The sequence below is a fragment of the Petaurus breviceps genome, unplaced genomic scaffold (assembly GCF_028583685.1).
Source record: "Petaurus breviceps papuanus isolate PSGF00001 unplaced genomic scaffold, PetGlider_PUasm1.0 164, whole genome shotgun sequence".
Classification (NCBI taxonomy): domain Eukaryota; kingdom Metazoa; phylum Chordata; class Mammalia; order Diprotodontia; family Petauridae; genus Petaurus; species Petaurus breviceps.
This window is the reverse complement of record NW_027185735.1, coordinates 12,795,418-12,813,515: the sequence shown is the minus strand read 5'-3', so window position 1 is coordinate 12,813,515 and position 18,098 is coordinate 12,795,418. Positions and strand designations below refer to the sequence as shown.

The 18,098-nt window shown below is 39.8% G+C and overlaps 1 protein-coding gene across 4 annotated transcripts in view; it reads left to right on the top strand.

Moving 5' to 3' along the window:
- The first annotated feature begins 1,996 nt into the window (after nt 1-1,996).
- CGRRF1 (cell growth regulator with ring finger domain 1) overlaps nt 1,997-18,098 on the top strand; it is a 57,219-nt gene continuing 41,117 nt past the window's right edge. For 2 of the 4 annotated variants that reach the window (XR_011167236.1, XM_069082340.1), the window contains exon 1: nt 10,452-10,714. Coding sequence is in view for 2 of the 4 variants with exons in the window: in XM_069082340.1 (XP_068938441.1) it covers nt 10,467-10,714 (248 nt within the window). In the remaining 2 variants the exon portion in view is untranslated. Of the gene's footprint in view, nt 2,217-7,930; nt 8,051-10,451; nt 10,715-18,098 lie in introns of those variants that run through there. The other 2 variants (XM_069082342.1, XM_069082341.1) reach the window with 2 other exon arrangements.

Here is an 18,098-nt window from a genome sequence, read left to right as displayed (position 1 = left end):
AACTGCGGCAATGAAAGTTGGTTCAATGAAATGCTATTCACGTATGCTGCTAGTATACAGGGTGGATCTGGTGGGTTGATCCATGTACATACTCCCGCATCCCATTTATCCAATGGAAACACATTTGTCTCCAATGCCACTTCCAGGTACTTAATCTACCACCATCACTCAGAAATATTTCCTCTTTTGAGGTTCACTCATTTCATATGTAACACTCAATTAAAATTCTGGTAGCTGTTTCCCAGCTTCCAAGAAATACCCCTTCTTTCCAGAGTGAATTCAGTGCCTGGCTTACAGTCTTTCCTCCTCAACTTTTGTCCTTATTCTAGGGGACTTTAATATGTATGCTGACACTTTCTCAAATACCCTAATTCCACAATTCTTCAACTTATTCATTCCACCATGATCTACTTTTTCACCTTATCTCAGCCCCACACAACAATAGTCATATCCTTGATCTTGCCATCACCTACAAATTCAGCACTTCTATGTTCATGCACTCTGAAATTCCTTTGTCTGATCACAATGTATTGTCAAACTGTCCTTCTGCCTGAGTCATACTCTGACTTCCAAGCCCTGATCCCTCAGTTCTTTCCCAGATCACCCCTGTACTAGTTATGCTATGTTCCCTTCCTCATCTTGACCACTGATTAACCAGTTCAACTCAATACTTTCCTTTTCTTTTGAGTCTCATTCTCCCATTATACTATCACTGATCTTGCCCTGCCAAGCCTCAGCTTTGGCGCTACTGAAGAAAAATGGAGAAAAACACAAAACTGTGCTGATTGGGTCCACATAAATTTATGTTATATGACTTCAACTGGGCCCTTACTACTGCAACACAATCCTTTAGCACCTCCCAAATATTATCCCACTTATCACAGCAGCTCTTCCAAATTTTTCCATCCCTCCTCAAAACTCCCTTGGCTAGACTCTTCCCTACCTTCCTAGTTGAGAATTTTGCCTCATATTTTACAGAAAAGAATTAGGGCCATCTGGAAAAAAAAAAATCCTCCCTCTTCTCTCCTTTTCATCTTGCATGACCCAGATGTCTTCTGACACTATTTCTTCCTTCATTTTGGTCTTATGTAATGAAGTGGCCTTTCTCCTTGCCAATGCAAAACCCTTATTTCACCCCATCTCATCCAGCAGACTGCCTCCCTATCATTCTCACACTCACCTACCTTCAATCTTTCCTTGTCTGCTTTCCTACTGCCTATAAACATTCCTGTGTCTCTTCTATTCTCAAAAAAACCCCTCATTTGATCCACCCCACCCTGCTAGTTTTTTTTCCCATGTCTCTCCTGCATTTTGTGGCTAAATTCCTTAAGAAAGCCATTTACAATAATAGGTGCCACTATTTCCTTTTCTTTCACTCACTACAGTCTGGCTTCTGACCTCATTATTCAACCAAAACTGCTCTCTCCAAAATTATTAATGATCTCTTAATTGCCCAGTCTAATTCTCATTCTTCTCAACCTCCCTGCAACCTGTGACAATGTCCACCATCCTCTAGCCTTTAGTTTTTTGTGACACTACTCTCTCCTAGTTCTTCTACCTATCTAACTACTTTTAGTCTCCCTTGTGTTTTCTTCTCGGTTTTACCCGCTGCGTGTCCCTCGGGGCCCTGTCCAGGGTCCTCTTCTCTTTTCCCATTATACTATTTCACCTGGTGATCTTATCAGCTTCCATAAATTCAATGATCATCTCTAAGCTGATAATTCTCAGATCTACTTGTCCATCTCTAATCTCTCTGCTGACTTTCAGTCTCCCATCTGAAGCTGGATGTCCTGTAGACAATCTTTAAATCAACATATACAAAACGGAACTCATAATGTTCCCTAGACATCTCTCCTCTTCTTAACTGCCGCATTACGTTTAAGGTTACCTCCACCCTATCACTCACTAAGGCAAAAGAGGCGGGCCTCTCACGCAATCAATGTTCTGATTGGTTCCCAGACTCGAGGTATTCCGATTCCGGGGTGTCACTTTAGTCAACAACACCGGGAGAGCGCGAAGCCGTCAGGTTTGTCCACGCTGGCTTTCCGTAGTCAACAGGATTTCCGGATACTTCAGTCGGGTCAGGGCTGGGATCCTGGCCGAGTTTACCCGATGGCTGCTGTGTTTCTGGTGATGCTCTACGAGTATTCACCTCTCTTTTACATCGCCGTGGTCTTCACCTGCTTTATTGTGACCACCGGCCTGGTGCTGGGATGGTAAGGGGCTTGGGGTGAGGGGGGAGCCGGCTTCTAGGCCGGGCGCGGTGGGACGCCGTGGTCCCCGGGGAGGGGATGACCGCGGGAGGAGATGCGGGATGCGGCCCTGAGGCCCGTGGGGAGGCCACTCTGACCTGCCCCCGGCCCGACAGATAAATACCCCATAGCCGTCATGGGCCATAGGATCCCACGTCCTTCCCCAGGAATGTGAAACAATAATTCGTATTTCGAAGTGCTTCATAAACTTACTCTTTGGGGTGAATAGTGAATTTTTCTTTTTGTCCCTTATTTATCTGGAAGTTTCCTTTTTTTTTTCCTAAGTAAGCTTTGCTGAAATTCATTGAACAGATAATGATTAAGTTCTTAACAGTGCACATAAGAAAGAAAACATGTGGGCCTCTCAAATATCAATGCATTCTAGTTTGAAAGAGAATGCAGAACACAAATGAAAATGTAAAAGCGCTGAAAGTGGGAAAGAGTTTGCAGGGAATTCTAGGAAAATAAGATCATATAACATTTTTATGTTGAAACTAGAAGGCCTAGAGATATCAAACAGGTCCTCACTGGCATCTCTTTAACAATGTGTTTTAATTGGTTACATAAAAGAATGATCACGTTTGGAGTGTATTTCTTGGTGTACAATGTGAGCGAGTTACAGTGTCCCTTGAGATGAAGTTGGAAAGGGTGACTGGACCTGACTACCTTACAGAGAGAAGAAATCCAAGCTGGAAAGGGCACAATTTTAATTAAGGGAAGATTTTTCAAGATCTCTCAAAGTAGGGGAAGCTTAAGATAGAAGGCATCAGGTACTCTTGCTCATATGCTTACTTTTCTAATCTTTAAAAAAAAATCTTTGAGAGTATCTTATCCTTATATTGGAGGTATCCTTGATAATTAGAAGAAAAAAGTCAGCTTTCATAGCTGACCACATCTTTATAGACTCACAGTTGACATGAAAGGCATATGGAATATAAGAAATTAACTTATTTATTGATGTTTAAAAAGCATTTAACTGAGTAAAATGCACATAGCTCTAAGGACTGACCTTTAATGAAGTGTCTCCGATGCACACATTAAAATGATATAATTCTAAGAGAGATGTAAATTCCAAGATAATTTTGTTCTGTGATAAGATTTTGACATTGAGACAAAACTGGGAAACATGTTTACCTAAGAGGTTTTCCACTGTTGAACAACCTGTAATAAGTCCAAACAAAAGATTTTTTATTGTTAATCTTGTCCTTCAAATGATTTTAAAGACTTAAAAGGGAACTCAAAGATCAGGTAGTCCAGCCTGTACTATTCATATGTTGCTAAAGGTTATATTAGAATGATCCCCTAAAGTCCTTTCCAATTCTGAGATTTTATGAATACAATATAATATAATATCCTTTACGGGTGTCATCTAGTTAATGTACGAATAGCTGTGGAGTGTTCTACTACTTTTTTTTGCCAACCGCAAAACAAAGGAATTATTTGACAGAAGTAGACTCATTACAGTTTATTTCACATGATGACAACTCCCCACTCCCCATCCTGAACAATGTAAAGAACTCATGAATTAACAATGGAGAACTTTAATAGCTAGAGTTCTCATGGTACCATGACTCTACCTGCCATTGTGAGCACAAGCTTGTGACTCAGTCTGGTTTTAGGATGATGCTTTATAGCTGTAATGATCCTGACTGAAGGCTTATATGATCCTCCCACCATTACACAGAAAGCAGAAAACACAGACTCTGCCCAGTCAAGGGAAGGAAAGGAGGAAGGGAAGAAGGAATTAGTGGCCTAAAAATGTTCTACCTTGTTGCTGGGGCCTAGATTGAGGATAAAGACTACCCCCCCCCCCACCTCAAACCCCTTCATTCCACAATAAATAGCAGCTGCTGATTCTACCCAGTCATGGGAAGGAAAGAAGGAGAGCATTAAGAAGGAATTGGGCAGACCTAAAAATGTACCAGGTCCCCTATGCTAAGACCCACAGACTAAAGATGTTAGACCCCTTGGGCATAACAAAAATGGGACCAGAAACCACCTAGGGACGGTTGTATACATTCTCCCCTCTCTTTTTTCCCCTCCCTCCCTCTCTCCCTCCCTCCCCAGGTCCTTTGACTCCATAGTCTGTGCTGCTGGAGAAGTGGGGAGAGGAAGAAAACCAAAGAATGAATGAAGGGAAAAACGATGAAAAGTCAAACATGCCTAAAAAGTGAAAAGAAAAAAAAGCCTCAATAAAAGCCCAGTGTACATGCAAATATTTCAGTAGAAAAGATTCTAAAAAGAGAAGAAAAAATGAGTAAAACCTCCCAAAAAAAAGCACACTTAAATATTATAATAATCAAGGTAAATGAACCAGTGGACTCCCCAGAGATAATGGGATAACAGCAAGAAATTATGGTTTCAGAGAAAAATAAAATTACTTTAGAAATAAAAACAACCAAATAATCATTTATCCTCCACTTGAAGACCTTCCCCACCCCTCACCTCCCTTGGCAGAAAACCCACAATCCTTTGAAATAGCCTCTCCTACTTTTAGTTGGTTCTCATTTTTAGGAAGTGTATTCTTCTAATAAAATCTGGCTCTCTGTAACTTTTCACTTTTGTTCCACTTTCTGCTCTCTGGGACCAAGTAAAATAAATCTGATCTTTCCTTTCCATGGCAGCCTTTTATATATTTGAATTTGATTATCTTTGTTTTTATCAGCTAAAATTCTTAGTTCTTTTGATCCTCATATATCATGGCCTCCAGTATCCTCATTTCTTGTTCCTTTTCTTTTGGATATTCTACAGTTTATTAACGTACTTCATAAAATGTGGCACCCAGAACTGCACATTATTCTAGATATGATCTCACCAGAATAGAGTACTTCAGAGCTTTTAACACTATCATTCTGGACAATAGAATTATGCTAGTACAACTTAATATCACATTAGCTTTTTTGACCGCCATGTCACACATACCATTGACTCATCGAGTTATATTACAATCCATCAAAAATGCTATCTTTTTCAGGTGAATTGTTGGCCAGTCACACATCGCCCATAATTTACTGGTACAGTTAAGTTTTTGAGTTGTTGACTTTCATTGTGCTGTGGAGATAGATTAGACATATTGGATAGATTGTTAGACTTTAAAGTTAGAAAAACCTGGTTTTAAACACTACCTCTGAAACATAATAACTCTATGACCATGGACAAATCATTTAACTTCTCTAAGCCTCAGTTTCCTCATCTGTAAAATAGTAAATTATGGTACTTACCTTTAGGGTTGTTTTGGGGATTAAACTAGATAACATATATAAAGTGCTTTATAAACATCAGTTATTATCAGATTTAGTTCATCCTTCTGACCTGCTTTGATCTTTTTGGGTCTTGAGTATGTTGCCTACCATGTTAACTATCCCTCCTAGTTTTCTGTCATCTATAAGGTTGACAAGCATGCCATTTTTGCCTTTATTGTATATCAGACCTATCTGATAGTTTAGGTTTGAGATTAGAATGAAATATTACACTTGTTCATTTAATAGTTAATAAATGAAAGTAAACTCACTTTTACTTGATGGTAGTTTTAAAAAGATGTTCATTAGGGATAAGGTAGTATCTCAACAGATACTGTCTTTGTATAGAAATGTATATATGGGCAGGTATGGTGACTCACATGGTTATGGGATATCTGTCAAGTATAAGAGGCATTGACTTCTTATGGGCTGTCCTTTTAGGTGATCAGGAAACTATATAAGAAAGCAAGGCACCTTCCAACAATACCACCTCTTGATCCCCAAACCTGTTTTGGGAAGGATTTGTTAGAACCATTCCGGGTGAAAGGAGATGTGTATTCAAAGGATGGATACAGGTGAACAGAATCACCTGTATCAGGGGGACCTGAGCTGTTTCCCCAAGGTATATGAGACCCTTTGGGTGGATAGGGACCTCAAGGCCTGGGACAGAATAAAGAAATATCAGAGAAGATTAACTAGAATTCTGTCCAAAAATAGTCAATCCTAGTTAGGTAAGTCTTCCTGAAAGCTGGATCTGAGAAACAATTAGCCCAGAGAGCCCTCCCTACCTAGAGTTGCTTTGATTTGATATGAATGTGGCTTCTAAGAGGTAGAATATCCACTTCTGATACTCATAGGCATGATGACAGAGCCGTTTAGCAGGGAAATCTCTTGCCCTGAGGTGGGAAAGAGGATCTGTTTGCCAGTTAGGAACAAGTAGAGGACTAGTTGGGATAAAGGGGTACTCTGGCATGAGGAACCCCATTGGGCAGAAGTATTTCACCCTTGGGATCATATTATCCCTGCCTCACACAACAGAATACCATAGTCCCTATATTCAGGAAGGCAATGGGTCCACTCCACCAACTTCTGCCAATCTCATAAGGACATCATCCTATTTTGTTTTAAAAGGGAGCATAATATATTTCAGGTACTGATATGTCCCACAAACAGCTAAATGGGGAAGACATTGGCAACCTCCATTGGTCTTGACTGGAAAAGAGTTATCCATTCCAATCTTTTCTAAACCGTAGACCATTTGGCAAGACTCATGGCTACCACCCAGTAATTAATATAGATGAAAATCTTACCTGAGGTGTCCCTTCAGGCTTTCTTACACACCAGTCATGAAACTTTAAGCTCCTATGTCACCATGGGCTCATCCAGCTTGACCAACATTATGTCAACAACATAGTAATGCACACCATCGCTCTCCAAAAGTGGAGTCCTTTTTTAGGTCTTTGCTCACCTATAATATGGCATTATAATGGAAAGTTTTCAGGTCATCAAGAAAAAGAGTAGTAAAGGACTGTTGGACTCCTTTCTAGGTCAAAATGACCTGTTGCTGACTAGTCTTAGATGCATAATTGGGGGAAGCAGTGGTGAGATTAAAAACTCTGAACCACTTATCTGCAACTTGAGCTGCCTAATACATCACATTGTCCAGGTCAGAAACAACTTCTGCAGTTGGCATGTCATCTTTATTCATCTCCCTCTAATCCACTCTGTTTTATGATGTGCTACCTGCTTGCCTCAACAGGACACACAGAGACTTTGCAAGGGGAACTGGTATAATGAAGTGCTCCAGCCTTCTTCATCTTTATCACTAGTGAAGAAATATCTTTCTCACACACACCTAGGGACTTATTATTTGATACTAAATCCTGGAATGACTCAGACAACTCTAAGGAACTTCAACTTTGAGGCTACTCACAGTAATTGCTATAGAGGTTACCAAAAGGGCCTATACAAATAGAAGAGCTCATGATGTTTCTTACCTTAGCTGTGTTAGGTTCAAAGGACATTTGTGGGCTCCACTGCCAAATATCATAGTGCAGTTTCACCAGTATCACCATAGTCTGGCCCTCAGTTGCCTCCTTAACCTCTTGTTTCAGCAACCACAACCAAAACACACTCTGCACACCTAGCTTTCCTTCTTCCACCTGCAGAGCGCCATTTACACCAGCAACTATTATTGTCCACAAGGCCACTGTGATTGTCTTGATTTTCTGCTTAAATATTACCAGATGATTTGTCCACTCCTATGTGATGATGGGCAGAAGAGACCCATAGCTAAAGCCTCCTGTCATATGAGTAAAGATGGCTCTGCCCAAAAAGTGGCATCTAATTGTCCCTGAGGGCATGGTAAGCCTATGTTGGAGTGGTATAGATCCAGTCCACCAAACTGATCTCTTAAAAATTTCATCCCTTCTCTTGTAGACCCCTAATGAAGAACAAGCTTCTTAAGGAATTCATCTTCATTAGCAACTATCCATCTTAGTCACTTAAAAGGTTGGCCTCATTCAGGACCTCCCGAGTGATTTAACAGGCTTTGCAAAAGTAAGTCCTCTGCAGTCTCCCTAAACTATGGAACTTTGGGGTGGAACAGGATTCTGCATTGGCTATATTAGAACAGGTTCTTATTGGTCACTGTTCCAATGACTCATCAAATTGCTGTTTGAATTTCTCCTGCAATTTCCCCAGGTTCTTGGTGGTCAGAGCTTAGCTTGGCACTAACTCAGGTAGATATGGCCCTCATCTCCATACAGGCCCCCCGGTTAGAACCTCCTTATATACAGAAACGCATCAGTTCAGTAAAGCAGGGTTTCATGACCTTACAAATTCTTTATGGGCTGATCTCTTATGTCCTTAGGTTAAAGCCTTAGTTCCTAGACCAACCAGGATAGCTTTCTTTGCTTTTTCGGGGGAAAGTAGCCTAAATTACATTGTGGGGGACTTTGGCAAGTTATCCTTTCTACCACAGCCTTCCAAGTCACTGACAAAAAATGTTAAGCAGAACAAGGTTAAGGAGAGATAATGAGAACATTCTAATGAGACCTCTTCCTAGATTGACATTGACCCATTAATGATTAATATTGAGTCTTCCCATTCAATCTATTCTAAATTTGCCTGACTGTATCATATTTTAGTCATATCTCTTCCCATTGCCCACAAAGATTTTGTTCGTAATTTTGAAATATTTTGTAAAATCCCTTTCTCAAATCCAGTCCTGAATCCTAGCTACTGAATTCCACTAAAATATCAGTCTGGTAATCATACTAAAAAAAGAAATGAAGGTGATCTGACATGACCTATTTTTTCCTGTTATCCGTTCTTAATGAACCTATGCTAACTTAGTCTTTATCATTTATTTGACTTTCCAAGGGCTCACAAACCATGGCTTTAATAATGTCTTCTACAATTTGGGTAAGAATCAAAGTTAAATTCAATAATGTAGAGTTAGAAGAATCAGTCTTCTTCCCTATTTGAGCATCAAAACAATTCACTCATCTACAATCCTGAAGCATCTTTCATTCTTGATTTTTCAGAGATCATTAAGGACCATTTGAAACCCTAGTATGTAATTCATTCAGGCCTTGTCATGGAATGGTAGAAAACAGGTAGCTTACCTCCTCACTTATTTTGAGTTTCAATTCCTTGTTAACCACTTTGTTCTTTCTTTCCTCTTCTGGATTGTTCTTTATAGTAGAGAAAACAGAGGCAAAATCGAAGTTGTACATAAAGTTACGCAGTGGATGGAAATAAAAGCCTAGTGTTCGAACATATTTTGAGTCTCTAGGCCTTCATTCTTTTGAACAATAGCCAGAAGCTTATTAAGATTAGGAAAACTCCCCAGAATCAGAATGGTCTATATAAAGGACAATTGGAATCTAAAAAATGATATTCTGAGTCTATACTGAGTGTTCTAATACAAGTATAACTCATATAGAGAGCATATTTCCTTTTTTTTTTTTCTTTAACTCTGTAGAGATCTTGCCCTGAACTTTCTCTCTTTTTCTGTCCATCTCTTGTCTATGTTTCTCTCACCATAATCTGCATGGGGGAGGTGGAATGCATAATGGTAGTGGTGGGGTTAACACAGGTGATTTTGTTTCTACAAGAGCCAGTCAGGAGAATTGGGGCCCAAATCAGAAAGACATTAGTTACAGTAGCCATGTCTCTGATACTGTAGGTTATGCAGCACACTGAAGTAGCAAATTCTCTTCATGGGCAGAGTTAAAGTTACCAGCACTGTCACCCTAACTTTTAATACAACCCTAATCTCTGGGGCGGATAGGTGGCCTAATGAGTAGAGCGCTGGCCCGGAGTCCCCCAGGATCGGTTTTGGCCTCAGACACTTAACACCCATACAAAAAACAAACAAACAAACAAACCGTGTAACCTTGGGCAAGTTACTTAACCCCAATTGCTTAAAAAAAAAAAATACAACCCTAATCTCTTAAAAGGCTAAATTCTTTTAAAATTTTGTTTTATTTTGAACTTAAACGCTAAAAAAAAGTATTATTGTACATACAGCAAAACACTAGAGTATTCTCTGTGAAACTGTGAATCTCCATTTCATTCATCTTGCTTTAAAAAAAAAAAAGCATAATAAATTCTTCCTGAATTTAAATTCAATACTGTCCTGATTGTGCTTCCTTTTGAACCTCCTATTTTCTTCTGTGCATTTAAAAAAAGGCTGTTTCAGGGACTGTTTCCCCCCACAGCTATTGCTAACCCCCTTCTCCCATCTTCCCCACCCCTCCATTAAAAGCCAAGAGAAGGGGGGAAGGAGAACAACCTTATAAAAATAAGAACTGTGTGGTCAAGCAAAATGAGTCCACATCGCAGCCATGTTTAAAAAAATACATCTCTTTGTGCTCCATTGTGTCCATCAGTTCTTTATCGGGAGGTGGGTTAATGCAAGGTCCTGATTGGTTAACAGGTTCAGGTACTTGGGTTAGCTGGTTTCCGTATGCAAAAAAACACCCTGCGAGCGCGAAGCCAGCAGGTTTGTCTACGCTGGCTTCCCATAGTCAGCGGGATCCCCGAGTGGGTTTCAGTCTGGTCGGGGCTGGACAGGGCCTGTCAGGGCTGGGATCCTCGCCGTGCTCACCCGATGGCTGCTGTGTTTCTGGTGATGCTCTACGAGTATTCACCAGTCTTTTATATCGCGTTGGTCTTCACCTGCTTTGTCGTGACCGCAGGCCTGGTGCTGGGATGGTAAGAGGGGCGGGGGGCGGTGGCTTCTAAGCGAGGCAGGGAGGGGCTGCCCGGGACTGCGGGGTCACTGGGGCAGGGGCCTTGCAGACCAGACTCTGTCCACTCCAGCCTGCACCTCGGCCCAACAGTAAACACCTCACAAGCGTCATGGGCCATAGGAAAGTCCTTCCTCAAGAATGTGAAGAATACTAAATGCTTCATAAACCACCTTTTAGGCTGAATGTTGAATTTTTCCTTTTGTACCTTATATATTTGCAAGGTTCATTTTTTTCTCCCTAATTAAGCTTTGCTGAAATTCACTGAACAAATAATGGTTGAGTTCTTAACAGTGTGCATAAGCCAACGAAATAAAAGGAATGGGCCCCACTCAAGGATCAGTGTAGTACAATTTGAGAGAATGCAGAACGCAATTTTTTTTTAAGTGCTAAAAGTAGAAAAGAGCTTGCTCAGAGTTCTAGGAAGATCAGACCATGTGAAGAACATTTTATGAAGGACAACATAGATATCAAACGGAAGTAGTCCTGACTGGCATTTCTTTAATAATGTATTCTACTTGGGTTACATAAAAAAAACAGTCAATCCAATAAACATTTATTAAGCAGCTACTATGTGTCAGGCACTCTTTAAACCCTGGGGATACAAAAACAGACAAGAGTATGTGGTCTCAAAGATCATGTCATGGAAATGACATTGTAAATAAACAAGATATAGCCAGGATAAAAGATAATGGGCAAAGGGAAGGCCCTAATATTAAGGTGGATAGGGAAAGGTTCTCTGTAGAAAGCCTTGAAAGAAGCCAGGAAAGCTAGGAAGTGAAGATGAGGAAAGAGAGAGTTCCAGGCATGGGGTACAGCCAGTGGAAGTGCATGGAGTAGGGAGATAGAGTGTATTATACAAGATGCAACAAGGAGACCAGTGTCACTAGATCCAAGAGTATGTGTGGGTGCTTAAGGTTTAAGAAGACTGGAAAGGTAGGATAGGTCCAGATTATAAACAGCTTTAAATGACAAAAGGAGAATTTTGTATTTGATCCTGAAGCTGATAGGATGCCACTGCAATTTATTGAATGAGTGGGTGGGTATGGGGAATGGTTAGATCTCTGGGAAGGTCAGTTTGACAGCTGACTGGAAAATAAACTGGAGCAGGAAGACCAATCAGCTGGCTGTTGTAATAATTAGGTGTGAGGTGATGAGCATCTACAACAGCATGATGGCAATATCAGGGGGGAAAAGGGGTACATATGAGAGATATTAAGAAGGTAAAAATCAGTGGGATTTGGCTACAAATTGTATATAGGGAGTGAGAATGAGGATTCCAGAATGAGTCCCAGGTTGCCAGCCTGGTAGTGACTGATAGGGTAGTGATATTCTTGACAGTAGAAGGGAAGTTAAGAAGAGGGGAAGGTGGGGGCGGGGGGGATAATGAGTTTTGTTTGGGGTATGTTGAGTTTAAGATGTCTGTGGGACCTCTAATTCAAGATGTTCAATATGAAAGTTGAAGATGTAAATCTGAAGATTGGGAGAGAAGTTAGGGGTGGACAAGTAGATGACCCACATAGAAGTGATAATAATTCAATCTATGGGAGTTGATTAATTCATCAAGCACGATAATATAGAGAAAGAAGGCCCAGGACAGAAACTAGAGGGATCCCTAACATTAGTGGACATGACCTAGCTCAAGATCCTGTAAAGGACACAGAGAAGAAGTGGTCAGACAGGCAGGGGGAGTGTCATGGAATCCTGGAGAGAAGAAAGCATTAAGAAAAAGAGGATGATAGACACTGTCAAAGGCAACAGAGAGGTGAGGATAAATGAGGATTGAGAAAAGGCCATTGCATTTGGTGACAAAATTGTTGGTAATTTTGGAAAGGGCAGTTTTGGTACTTGATGTACAATGTGAGGGAGCTACAATGACATTTAAGATGAAGTTGGGATCTGACCAAGGATAGGCAGAAGAAGTCCATGCTGAAAGGGACATAATTTTTAAAAGCATTTAAGAGCAGATTTTTCAAACTCTCTTAACTAGAGGAAGCTTCCAAAAATGAAAAAATCATAGTTGATAAAAGCCATTTTTCCTGTTTGAGGGGAATCTTATACTCAGAAGAGCAAGAGGTAAACATTTTAGACCAGTTTCAGAACATATCTTGGCCACCTTAATTTTCAGCATACCATTATGATGTGGTTGGTATTTTAAATGTTCCTGCTGATTAGTGCCTTAGTTTCTTCATCCTTAAAAATGAGCTAGAGAAGGAAATGGCAAACTATTCCTGTATCTTTCCAAGAAAACCCCAAATTGGATTATGAAGAGTCAGACAAGACTGAAACAACTCTTGCTGATTGAAGTTGATAGGGAGAGAGAAAGTGCTGATGCATCTTAAGAACTTGACAAGCTTCTTTCATCACTTGGCCTGTTAAATGAGGCTCTTAATCACTATTACTGGATGTGGTATACCAAAACATGGTATAAAACCTTTCAGCCATCTTTTTGTAACTATCATAGAGTCTGTTTTAGTATCAACCCATTCTGAAAACATTAGGTATGAAAATGAGAATATATTCACATTTATAACACTTAGCTATTTGAATAAAATTTACTTGAGTGTTAACATAAGGACCTATCTTATAGGCTGCTTTCTTTGTCTTGGTTAGTTTCCCAATGTTATGTACCTGGCAACTGAGGCAAGTCCATTAATACTACTTCTGTTCATAAGTCAGTGGAACATTCAGACCTCTTTGGTCTGAGACCATTTTTAGAGTGTCTGTGAGGACAAAATTATTTTAATAATAATATTAAGATGTTTTAATTTCTAATATGGTAAAAAGTAGATAGATATAACCTACATAAACAAATGTTGTTTGGGTCTTCAATAATTTTTCAGAGTATAAAGGGAACCTGAGATCAAAAAGTTCTAGAGTTGCTGAGTTAGACTGTTAAAGGAAAATAGCTTACTAACTAATTTTGGATTGCAGCAACATCAGTTTGACCCCTTTGCTCCATTATTTCCTGATGCATGCATGGAATGATCACAGTAGGCAGAAACAGGGTTTGGTCTTATAGAACAGCAAAGTATTCTATCCTGAGCTGGGAAGAAGACAAAGTAGTAATAGCTGGACTTGACTGGGTAAGAAAGGAGAGGCTACATCCTTATCTAAGGAGTCAGTCTGGGCCATTGGTCTCTAATTTGCCTGGCCATTTCTAGGAGACTGAGAAAGCTCTTCTGGCACAGGTTTTATGAATTCTAGAAAACACTGGTGCCAGAGTTGTTCATGGCTTGATTTTTCTTTTTGCTTTTCAGTTGGCACTTATTGAAGAAACCTATAGCTGGCATAATAAGGAGGACCTTTAAGTTGGTCCCTGTCAAAGAAATGAGGTTCCAATTCTATCTTCTTGCTTTTGGGGAATCAGAAATTAGAACCATAGGTCTGGGCTTAGTGAATGCCTACTGAATGATTAGTTGTGCTTTTAATTGTTTCTGCTTTACCTTTTTTAAGGTTTTTCTTCTAGTGTTATGAGTATCTCTGTACATTTTTATTGTATTTTAATCTGCATTCTGCTGATTCAACTACATTTTAACTTCTTTTTAAAAAAAAAATTTTTTTCAGTTCCTTACTCTGATGATCCCACTGGTCCTCGCACAAGTTAGAAATGAAATCATCTCTCTTTGTATTGCTTCAGTGTTTCACTTTCATTTTGGTATACTTCTGCTTCCAAATAATGTTTCACAAGTTCCAGTTTTAGGTCCTTCCTTCTCCCCCAAATCCTACTGAATCTGTATCTTTTTCAAATTAGTAAATTTTTTTCTGTATTGGTCTGTTAACATTTTTCTATACAGTATGCCACCCATAGTGTCTAAACTTCACAAGCTTCTTTTTTCTTTTTTTTTCTTTTTTATGTTTAATTTAGTTACATCATTCATATCCACAAGATTTTGTTACATATTTTCTCCCCATCTTTCCCCTACCCACCATCCCAAAACAGGGATCCCACTGAATACCCCCTCCCCCAATCTGCTCTCTCCTATATTCTCCCCCATGCCCCCTCCAACTTTCCAGTAGGGCAAGATGGATCTCTGTGCCCCAGTGCCTGTGTATCTTACTTCCCAGTTGCATGTAAAAAAATAATATTATGTATATTTTTTAAAAATATTTGATTTTAAAACTTTGAATTCCAGATTCTTCCCCTTCCTCCATCATCACCCACCATTACTCGGAAGATAAGCAATTTAGTATAGGTTGTACATGTGAAGCTATGCAAAACATTTCCATAGTGGATATATTGAGAAAGACTAACTATATTTCCCTCCATCCTATCCCGCCCCCCACTTGTTCTTTTCTCTACTTTGACCCTGTCCCTTTTCAAAAGTGCGTACTTCCAGCTTGCCTCCCCTCCAACTTGCCCTCCCCTCCATCATCCCCCCTCTCATCTTCTTGCTCTCTACTCTCCTGTAGGGTGAGATACCCTATTTAGTGTGTATGTCATTCCCTCCCTAAGCCAAATTCAATGAGAATAAGGTTGACTCATTCCCTTTTGCCTTCCGGTTCTTTCCCTCCATTGTAACAGTTTTCCCTTGGCTCTTCTATATGAAAATTTACCCCATTCTGTCTCTCCCCATCTCCTCTCATTATATTCCTCTTTCACCTCTCAATTTCACCTTTTAAGTATCATCTGTTCCTATTCAATTGGTCCTGTACCCTCTTATCTATGTACACATATATACACACACTCACATATGTATTTATTTGCCCATATACCATCCTATATAGACATATATATGTATGTATACATATATATATATATATACATGTATATTCCCTTCGACTATTCTCATACTGAATTATTGTTTTTCCATGTAGGAATATAAATAGTTCAACTTTGATAAGTTCCTTGTGATTTCTTTTCCTTATCTACCTTCTCATGCTTCTCTTGCTTCTTATATCTGAATGTTATATTTTCTGTTCAACTCTAGTTTTTTCATCAAGAATGCTTGAAAGTCCTCTGTTCCACTGAATGACCATATTTTCCCCTGAAACATGATATTCAGTTTTTCTGGGTAGGTGATTCTTGGTTTTAATCCCAGCTCCTTTTACCTCTTCGATCCCTCAGTGTAGAAGCTGCCAGATCCTGTGTTATCCTGATTGTGTTTCCACTATATTCAAATTATTTCTTCCTGGCTGCTTGTAATATTTTGTCCTTGATCTGGGAACTCTGGAACTTGTCTGTAATATTCCTAGGAATTTTCTTTTTGGGATCTTTTTCAGGAGGTGATTGGTGGATTCTTTCAACTCTATTTTGCCCTCTGGTTCTAAAACATCAGAGCAAATTTCCTTGAGAATTTTTGAAGGATGATTTCTAGGTTATTTTTTTGATCATGGCTTTCAGGTAGTCCAATAATTTTAAAATTATCTCTCCTGGATCTATTTTCTAGGTCAGTGGTTTTTCCCATGACATATTTTACATTGCCTTCTATTCTTTCTTTTGTTTGGATCTGTTTAATAGTATCTTGATTTCTCATAAACTCATTAGCTTCCATTTGCTCCAATCTAATTCTGAAGGAATGATTCTCTTCAGTGAGCTTTTGAGATTCTTTTTCCATCTGGCAAATTTGGCTTTTTAAGGCATTCTTCTCCTCATTGGCTTTTTGAACCTCTTTCACCATATGAGTTAGTCTATTTTTAAGGTATTATTTTCTTCAGTCAGGTTGTTGATTCTCTTTTCATGATTTTCTTGCATCCATCATTCTCATTTCTCTTCCCAGTTTTTCTTCCACTTCTCTTATTTGGTTTTCAAAATCCTTAAGCTCCTCTATGGCCTGTAACCAGTTCATATTTTTATTGGAAGCTTTTGGTGCAGGTGTTCTGACTTTGGTGTCATCCTCCTGTTTCATGCTTTGATCCTTTTTGTCCCCAAAGTAGGAGTCTATAGTCAGGTTGCTGAGCTTGCTTTGCTTCCTTTTCTTGCTCATGCTGCCAGTCAATTACTTGACTTTTGAGTTTTTTGCCACAGTAGAACTCTGCTTTCAGAGAGGGGAGCTTTGTCCCAAGTCCCTGAGGTTTTATCAGCTTCCAGAGCTATTAGTTGGCTGCCCTCTCTGAAGCCTCCACATGCTCACTGGTCACACACCCCAGGACCTCTACCCTAGACAGTGATCCAGATCCAAGCAGGTTAAAGCAAGAGCGATTACCCCTCAGAATGGTCGTTTGGTCCCCCTACAAACTGCAGGCTAGGAGCTCTGAAGTAGCCACACAGCTGTGGCCACTGTGCCTCAGCCGCTTCTCCCTCTGGGGGCAGAGGCCAGACCGCACTCCTGGACTCCCTGTTCCCAAAGTCCACTGACCTCTCACTCTGTCTTTGGCGTTTGTGAGTTGATAATTCTGGAAGCCACCACAGCTGCTGGTGATCTACTCTCCCGAAGTCCCTCTAGCCACAGCTGATCAGGGTGCCCTGAGGCTAAAACCTTGGGCTCGTGTGGGCCTGGGCTCTGCTCCCAGAGTGCTGCGATGGCCCCTTCCCTGCCAGCCTGCTGGGCTGTCTTCAGTGGAAGGTTAGTTTCTCTCTGTCACTTTGTGGGTTCTGTAGCTCTAAAGTTTGTTTAGAGTCATTTTTTACATGTATTGGAGGAGGTGGAAGCAGGAGTCGAGCAGAAGTCCTGTTTCTACTCTGCCATCTTGGCTCCACCCCCCAAACTTCTTTTTTATACATGGGTCCTATTTTGCAAATTTTCTCAAATTCTTTGCATAACTTTGCTATTCAGTGATCAAAGGGGAAACTTCCACTTGTACAGACACAGCTTCTCTTTTTGTTATGCAAACTATTTTTCAATTTGTTTTCTTACTTAAGAACCTACACCTTAATGGTCTCTTCTAAAATTTTCTATCTAATTCTTTTTAAGCTAACTTTGCTTTACTAGACAATTGCAGTCCGCCAGATCATTCAGATTAACCCACTGTGATAATGAGCCTATGAACTGAGGGCCTTAATACTTTTTTCCATGTCTGACAATAACTTGATATAATATCACCAGTCATATGAAGACTGGAACAGTAATAATATTATTTCTCAATATTTTTTAACAAAACACTTTGTATGCTTTCATAGGAAGATCTTTTGGGAGGCAGTTGTGATGCTCTAGGCTTGAGGTCATAAGGGCCTCCACTATGATAGTATATTAATAATAACAGTACCAGACATTTATATAGAGCCTTAAGGTTTATAAATTGCTTTTTATCACCATAATCATAAGTATTGTAGTATTGTACAACTTTTTCCAGATAAGAAGCTGAATCTGAGAGAGTTGAAATGACTTTGTTAATGTCATATAGCTAATAAATGATAGAGGAGCAACAACTTTTAGAACTCAAATCTTCACCCTACATCCAATGTTCTT